General features: G+C 34.7%; 1 protein-coding gene across 1 annotated transcript in view; it reads left to right on the top strand.

The window, feature by feature from the left end:
• Positions 1-8,335, top strand: part of ARAP2 (ArfGAP with RhoGAP domain, ankyrin repeat and PH domain 2) — a gene marked incomplete at its 5' end in the record, with an annotated part of 37,971 nt that extends 29,636 nt beyond the window's left edge. The window contains 5 exons of the mRNA XM_009072141.1: positions 1,847-1,929; positions 3,337-3,372; positions 3,825-3,888; positions 6,915-7,046; positions 7,982-8,335. Of these exons, the coding sequence (XP_009070389.1) occupies positions 1,847-1,929; positions 3,337-3,372; positions 3,825-3,888; positions 6,915-7,046; positions 7,982-8,335 (669 nt within the window). The remainder of the gene's footprint in view (positions 1-1,846; positions 1,930-3,336; positions 3,373-3,824; positions 3,889-6,914; positions 7,047-7,981) is intronic.
• Positions 8,336-9,135: the final 800 nt, after the last annotated feature.

Below are 9,135 nucleotides of genomic sequence, written 5' to 3' on the forward strand. Positions count from 1 at the left end.
GTTCTCAGTCCTCTAAAAACTAATTTTGATAATTAGATATACTTCACAATTCCACAGAAGCAAATTCAGTTATACTTACGAGCATGTTGGGTTCAGTTTTAAATATTTCATGAGAGTTTTTTTAAAACAGTATTTTTGGGTGTATGCAGCTTGTATCAAAATATAAAGCTAAATAATGTGCATCATGAACTGTGTTTTCATTTTAGTTTTCATAATTTCTAGTTTGCAAGAAAAAACCTCTCAAAGCTTCAAGTACTTTTATTTTTGCTGCCTGCTGTTTTTTCCTCATCCAGCAAATATAGATGTATACTTGCAGACCTTGGTAAATTACTACTGCAAAAGAAATACTGTGTCGTCTTGTGATTCTTAATTAGAATGACCCCAGAATGTTAAAAATAGTGCCTCATAATTTAGTGCTAAAACTCAAATTGACACATACGTGACAATAAGTTATGTCCATAAAACCTTAATTAGTATCCTGGAAAGAGTTTATGATAGAATTCTTGTACTACTTTATAATCTGCATTTTGAGGCCATTCTGATTTATAAAACATTGAATTCCCCAACTTGGATGGAGTTTGGAACAGTGTTTATTTTAATAGGCTTTACTTTTGTTTTTTAGAAAGGTAAATGGGAATACGATTCTAGTCAAATAGTGTATATCAGTTTATTTTATTTTCTTTTAGGAGATGTTCATCTACCACTAATAATCTAGATTTAATTTTAGTTATAGTTAGAAATAACTAGTAGCTTGACATTATAGGTGGAAAATTGTATTTAATAAGACTGCATGTACTAATTAATTTATAAATTCTCGTTAACTACAAGTTAAGTTTGTATATGCAGGTGGAGATGCATTTTGCAAATGTCTCTTGTTCAAGAGCAATTATCAAAAAAGGGGAAAGTTTCTATGAATACTGTTGTTAAATTGCTATGTTGTGCTAATTGACTGAAATAACTTATCCCTGTAATGTTCTGTTCTTAAGAGATAAGCTCAGAGACAGACAAATGGCTTCTTAACATACTTTTTTGTGAGAAGAATAGTGTTGTTTAACAAAATAGTATATTTTGCAGGGGTGTTTTTTCACCCTGGCAGGAAGTTACACAAGAATACCAACTGTAAAACTGTTGTGTGTTTTTTGTTTGGTTTTGTTTTCTTGAGCGTTTATGCCATCTCAGATTTATTGCTTTTCTCCCATGCTGGAGTGCCAGAAATTGAAAGCTGCAGAGGGAGAAATGGAGAATCCAAGACAGTAAACACTATGGAGTAGCTTTATGTACTGGGATTATAAGATTTGTTAAATTATTTGGTGGTGTTTTTTTTCTAAATTGAAGGCTAAAACACTTGACCTAAAAGTACTAAAGGGACGTTAACGTGTTATCTTAGAGGTTAGCTGTGTTCTGTAGTAGAATAGTGTCTTATCTGCTTTCAGCACTTCATCTTCCAGGCACATTCAGTTCTCAAACCTGGTGTGGGTGTGTGTCTGTTTCAGGTTGGTTAAAGGTTGTTTGCTCAAGAAGGAACAAGGAGGGAAGGAACCTCAGAAGAGCTTGTTTTCATATATTACAACACTCCAGTTTTTTGAATTGTGCCACCCCATCTTCATTATTCTAATTGTGTTACAGTTGTGTGATTTCATGTGAACCTTAAGTTCTTAATCTTATTACTGCTTCCAGTAATAGTGATTGATACATTTTGTTAATTAGAAAGAAAGACAAAAAAACGTGATCTCCTAGAAAAGAGGGGTGCAGACTATGAAAAAGGCCTAACTGTGAAGTCACTGATGTGGTATTTTCTGTTTTGCACATTCCTTATAAAATAATGAGAATCTTACTTTATTTGCAGGCTAGCAAACCTGAGAAAGTGTTGCCTGTCAATTCCCTGAAGCTTTATATTGGAGTGAAAAAGAAAATGAAGCCACCAACAAAGTAAGAATAGAAAAGAAAATAAGTTAAAGACTTTGTAGCAAGGTACTTGTAGTATAGTCAAAAAAGGGAGCATAAAACATTGTGGAACAAGGAAAAGTCAAGAATCCAATAGCAGTATGCTAAATTAAATTATCCTCTGTAATATTATTTGTTCTGTTCCTATATCTGTTTCCGTGTTCCATGTTAACTCTTCTTTGCTAGGAAATTACTTTATTGATTGGCTTTTCTTAATCTGAAGTGTATTATCTCTTGTGGATATGTTTGCTCCTAGCTCACTTAGTTTTGTGGTATGTGTCCTGCATTTCATTGGTAGACACATGTTCCTTGCATCAAGTCAAGTGAGAGAAGAGAAAACCCACTGGTGCCTTTAGTTAGTGGCAGTTTCTGTTGTTCAGTAGAGGATTTTCCTTTTCCAGGATCCTTGATATTTTGATGTCTCTTCTAGCTGAAGACTACAGTGCCCTTTGCAAACATCAGTGACTATGTCTTTGGCAAAGAGCAGTGAAAAAATGACACCTGTCTTTCTCAGATGTTTCCAGTACTTGTTTGGTCAAATCTTTGAGACACTGAGACAATGCACATAGGATCTTATCCCAGGGGGATTCTAGGTTGGCTGTAGTCTTTAAACAGATCTGCTTGAAGTTCTCCTTTACAGTTGGCACATCAAAACACCAAAAAAAGATCTGTAAATGTCAAAGCTTAGCCACGTTAAAGAAAAAGTTGGTGGGGTTTTTTGTATGTTTTTGGTTTGGTTTTTTTGGTGGGGTTTTTTGTTAAGCACAGAATGAGTAGGAGATTAGTCCAAAATAGGAGTAAAAAAAGATTATGTTAATGAATCTTTACAGGTGGATTTTTTCCTTGAGGCTTATTTTTTGCCTGCTTTCAATAGCAGACTTTGCCAAGTCTTTTCTGGATCTCCAGAAGTGTCTGGGTTTGTTTCATGTCAGAGGTTTCATTGTACTCCATATTTATTTTTCCCCCCCCAGCAACTGATGAATCCCTATAAACTCATGGGATTCCTTTTGTTCATAGTGCAAGCATATGTCTTTCCCCTCTGTGACTTCCACACTATAGTGGACTCTTTATTGGGCAGTTTTACTTCCAGCATCTTTCAGAATGTACAGCCACAGCCAAAATGAAGCAGCATTTGCAGAGCTTGGCAATGACCCTTTGTCCAGAACAAAATGTTCATTACCTGTGCATCAACTGTGAGAAAATGAGCAAAATTCATCCTCAAACCCACAATTCCATTCTAAATTTGCAGTATGCATTTAAACTTTGTAATTTAATTTTATTTTTTTTTCAACTTAAAAACACTATATTAAGGTAATTAATCTCTGAAGTGTGAGAAATTTGTCCCTATCTTGAGTTTATGGAGCTAATTTTTGAAAATTTTCTTTCTTTCAGTTGGGGACTTGCAGTATTTTCTGAAAAACACCAGTGGTAGGTAAACATGAAACTCATGATTGGTTTGACTTTACTGTTTCAAATGCATTTGAAAACTGATGGGTATTATTTTACTTACATGTTGACTTATTGCTATCTTAAGTTAAGTACACCCTCTTAATTCATGTGTTTTGTTAATCCTTTGGGATTAGGTATCTGGTTTCCTTGGGCAGCCAGAAAGCAAACAATAGTCATAAAGTCAGAATGATAGTTTTTAACCCTATGCACCTGTTTGAAATTAAGCATATGCATTGTCTTCAAAGTAGGGTAAAGTGATAGTTTGAAGTATTTATGGTTCCCTCTTTTTTCTGAGAGTGTAATAATAAATATAGGCAGCATGAATGAATGGAAGCATAGTTTGAAGTAGTTTTGAAGCCTATTCTTTAATACGTTTAACTGCAACAGGATTTTTTTGTTGTTTTTCTTGTTAATTATATATTGTGTTCTAGGTATATATGTTGTGATGGACAAGATGTACAGATGGAGTGGATGATCAGCATTTTTACTGCACAGGTACTAATCTGATCAAAGAAATGTTACTTACACTGCTGTTAGAAAAATCTTTTTAAACAACAGTATGTATGTGCTACATATAAGGTTCAAGGCAAAAGTTTCTGGAATACACAATGTCATAAAACTGGCAAAAGATGTGTCTTAGTTTATGGAAACTATGAGCACTTTGACAGTAAGTGAGATGAACAATAGATTCTGGCATCATTGCCCCCACCTCTGTGTTATTGGTAAACTGGTTAAAGAAGGACAACTGATCTCCTTTGCAGAAACCTCTCATGGGTGAAATTCTGGCCATTGACCCAAAGGCTGTGTCAGTGTGCCACAGTGCCTGAGTGCTATTTTTCTGCTCATTAGTTTGAGTGCTGCTAAAGTAGTCATGAAAGAAAGGTGTCCTGTTGAAAAACAGTGTTGGAACTAGCCCTAACCCTAACCCTAACCCTAACCCTAACCCTAACCCTAAGCCCTGTTGAAGAGTTGTGCCAATATGGTTGTATTTCTCTGGTGGTCAGGTTAGCTTAGTTAACACTGACAATTCATTGTATTGGGTAGGCATCATCCTAAATTAAGTCCTCTTCTGCTTGTTACTATATTGTAAAGAGGGTTTATGTTTGAGTACCATATAACACATTCATGGAAATTGAGTTTCATAATTACATAGCAGAAGTGGAAGTAAGAGAGATGGGAAGAATTCAGCCTGACAGGAGATTGGAACATAGTTTAAGGTTTTAAAAGGATTTTGTATTTGTGTCAGATTTGTCTTATCTTTTCCATGACATTCAAGGAGCATTGTGGAATATCACTGTGAATGAAAATCACTAGATTTATCATTACCTGTGAGCTTTACATATTGCATAAAGGGGGCTGGGCACAAGCCTGTTGAAACACATACTTCTTAGAGACTTTCTAAAACAGAATCTGGCCTTCATAGATAGTAGAATTAGAGCTATAATGTATACCTTGTAAGCAAGACTTGGAAATTCTTGTCTTATTCCAGTTCTGTTAACTGAAGTAACTATTGTAGTTTCTATGGAAACAGCCACCGGTCCTGGCATACATCTTGTGGGCATAACATGAGCAGTGTCACAACAAATAGGCTCAGAGGTTATTGATATAGGCTACTTAGAAATAAGTCATACAAACTTGGTAACTGTTGAAGTCCTTTTGATGTAAAATCACAGGAAGGGCAATCTATTAGGATTCTGCTCAGGTAGTATGGGATGTAGAATGTTCCGTTGACAATAGAGATAAAAAATGGAGAGACACTGCTCAATGTTCAGGATATTTTTGCTAACAAAAAAATACAAATAATTTCATGTTCATTAATAAAAAATGTTATGAATTAATACTATTGGGTTTTTTAAATTTTATTCCAAGGAATGAACAGTGCAATCAATTAGCAGTACTAATGAGCTATATTGGGAAGTGTTTTTGGTTTAGCTTGGGTTTTGTGGAATCTGTTGATTTTTTTCTTTTTTTTTTGTTTTTAATCAGCATTCTGGACATCAGTTAAGTTGCCTATAAAATGCATGAGAAATTACATACTAATGATGCAGATTTTCTATATTGTTCTTACTGCAATCTACTGCTTTAGCTTACAGAGGAAATCTCCTTGAGAGTTGTTGGCAAAGCTAGCTGTAAGATGTAAGTTTTATATCATGCAGCAGCAGACAATTATTATCACATTATTCCATTTCTAAACCAGAAAACTGTAAATGTCAACGGAGGTTACTTCTAGATTGAATTTTCAAATTGAGACCATCTTTAGGGAAGACAGCTTGTTTTTTACTGTCTTATCACTGTATTTGAACATGTGTTAGAGAAACTGCAGGGAGCACATTTTATTTGACAGTGGAACAACTTAGATTAGAAGTTGAAAAATACTGTAAAGCAGGTTTTGAAGTGTTAAGAAATTGACATTTAATGATCCTGAGCAATTAGGAGGGACAAAAACTTATGTGACCATGCTCCTCAGTGCTTGAGCAGAGTAAGACTTTATTGGCAATTAATATCAGTGAGACAGTAAAACTGTTCTTATTTTTTTTCTGATAATGTTTATTCCTGTAATATAAATAGTGCAGAACATGTAAAGAGCAAAGTGTAGGTACCACTGTAATCTAGTGGCAAGAGTACTTTTGATAGAGAAGACCAAGTTAGCCCAGGGGTTATTAATGTTCTGTTTGAAGCTGGTAAATACTAAGAGCATTTGAAGGAGGACTATTGTTTCTTCCAGTTCTGTGCAAAATCATCCTGAAAAACATGGTTGTAACTTGATTCTTGAATTCTATAATGGTTCTGTACAAAATCAATTAAGAGCCTGCACAGCATACATTCAGAAGTAATTAATTGATATGAGGATGGACACAATAGTATTCTTCCAGTTCCATTGACTTTGATCAGCTAGAGGCACATTATACTATCATGAGGTGCAGTTGAACAGGTGGGTCAAAACTATGAATAAATACATTTTTTATGTGGCCTAATACGTTGCTAGTATTTCTGATGTACTTTCCCAGAGTTCTATGTTAAGAAATGTTACAGTCACCAAAGGGAAATTTGGCTGCTTAACTGACAGAGATAGTTGCCTTAAGCTTTCTGGGAATTAAGGGAGGCAGTTTTCTTCAGAAGCTGATTAAAGTTTTTCAGTCATTTTCGGGATTGCATTTGTTTCTTGTATCTTGATCCACAATATACTGGTTTTGGGGGGCAGGAGCTGCACTTTCAGGTAATACCTTCTTGGTGCATTGGAATAAAATGTTCTTAATGCTCACTGGGGAGAATTCTTATAAGAGACTTTTACATGACCTTGGTCAGCACCATGTGTGAGAATTTTTTAATCCATAAAGATGAGAATCTATTAAATACTTTTCCTAAATTTAAAATATGAATATAATTTTAAGCCTCTCCCACAATAGGAGGGCATGGTGTTGTGCAGTACATAGCTTTTCTCAAGAGAATTTTACATATCAAATAATGTTGCGTATTTACAAAATTCTACACCAAAAATAAGGAATCATTTTGTTCTTCAGCATGCAGATATATGGCCACCTGCTGGAAAAGCAAGAAAACAGTCCATTACAAAAAGTCCAAAGATTAGAGGCTTACCACTAATTCCCATTCATCAGGAGAAGAACACTTGTAAAATCAGAGGGAATACAGAAGTAAGTGGGGCTTAAACTTGTGTAGAACTTGTAACCACAGTGCTGTAATTTTAATAGTCCAGTAGTAATGAACATCCTAGAGCTGGATAAATATAAAATGTAGAAGTTCTTATTATCAGTGTTTTGTCATTAAAGGAACATTTAGGACAATGAAAAAAGCCATTGGGGACCTAACTGTGTCTCACCTCTTTGGCTGTTTAGTAAATCACTAGTGCATTTTTATTTATGCTTGGGGGTTTTTTGAGCAATGATTATTCATTAGAAGTAACAGGTTTACCTGGAAATATAATGCACTTTGTTACAGTTTTATTTTAATAAGGTCTTTGAAAACCATCCTGCATGCATATTTTACCATTTCTTCTGTCTAAAATAACTGCACTGTTTTAGCTATGTGTTCTGTGAGTATAATGGAAAAGCTCAGATGGAACTAACTGTGATACATTTAAGGTGTATTATTATTAGTCTTAAAGAAGAATAAGAGGGTTTAGTTACAACTCTTTGCAGAGACTGAGCTGTGTCACTGTATTACGTGCACTAGTGATACATTTGAACCATATGATATTAGTTTGAGATGACTTTCTGGGATCCACATAGAGATACTGATGCCTTCCTTGCAGCTGAGATGAAGCAGTATCCACATAGAGATACTGATGCCTGTGGGGAAGACTTACTTGCCTTCCTTGCAGCTGAGATGAAGCAGTGGAGACACTGTTCTGTTTGGGAATAATAATGTTAGCTAATCTGAGTGCTTACTAAATGATACTGTCACAAATTTTGATAATTTAAAAATGACTGCTGTCTCAGCTTTTGAGTAAATTGATTTTTTTTTTATTGTAAACTTCTGTGAAACTAATGAGCAAAAATTTAGGTCTAAATATTTTCGAGTCTTGTGTGAATGTGAATGATCTTATTTCTCTTCTTGCTTCTTTGCTAAGAATATAGAACTGCAATCTGGAAAATCAAGATTTGGTGAACATCATGAAAATGAATTTCTGGAAGCAAGAAAGAACTTGAAAGAAAGAGCATCTATTGTGGCACAGTGTTTGGAAAGGAAGGAGGAGAAGGTGCGAAATCATGCAAAAACATATCGAAGTTTGGCTTCTGTTGAGGCTGGAGATTCAGGCATGACTGACCTACACCAAAGACCACATAAGGCACTGAAGAAAAATAAAAACAAAACAAACAAAACTACTTTGGAATTAGATAAAAAATTGCCATCAAATGTGATTTGGGAACTAAATACAGTGCTGCAGAAGAACAGAGCACTTCATGATGAAACCTCCAGCTGATTTCCTGAGTCCAAAGTTTAATACATATATATATATATGTGTGTGTGTGTGTATTTTCTGTGCAAAAGTGGTCTGTTTTGATGTGTATAGTTTGTACAGTGCAGAGGAAATATAATTTGTTTATATGCAGCTGTTGATTTTTTGTGTGTGCCACGTTATAATTTAAGACTGAACTGAGAGAACTAATTATGTTAAACTACTGAAATTTATAAGTTTTCCTGTACAGTGTAAGGTCACGAGGGTTTTGTCTGTTTGGGGTTTTTTTGTTTCAGATTTTGTTTGATATAATAATTCTTAGCACTGTCAAAAGCTTTTGCTCTGTTAATACTCTGTTCTACCTTGTAAGTACTGGAGAGATATTAAGATATTTTTAGAAAGAAGAAAGATCAACTCTGAAATTCATACTGTTGACCTGCAATATTTTTAATCATCTAACACTATAAAATTAGTAGTAAGATCTGCTTTGAAATTTATTTCAGGAGGGGTTTTTAATTTGTTGTGTTGGGGGTTTTTATTTATTTAAGAGTAAAATTAGTATTTGCTTCCACAGATTTGTCCTCTGGCAGATTGGGATATGAAAGAGTCAAAAGGGAGAGCAATGTAGTAGATGAGACAACCTATTAATTCTTGTGTCTCAAAACTGTGTGTACATCTGATTATTACATCTAAGCAGGAAGAGAGAATACAGAAAAGTCTTCAAAGCAACATCTAATTTTAAAGGTACATGAATTGGAAGAGTAGCATCATCTCTTTTTTTTCAAGGGGCTGAAGTAATTTTACAAACAGGCTTGGTTAGCTCA

This window comes from Acanthisitta chloris, unplaced genomic scaffold (assembly GCF_000695815.1).
Source record: "Acanthisitta chloris isolate BGI_N310 unplaced genomic scaffold, ASM69581v1 scaffold7713, whole genome shotgun sequence".
NCBI lineage: Eukaryota > Metazoa > Chordata > Aves > Passeriformes > Acanthisittidae > Acanthisitta > Acanthisitta chloris.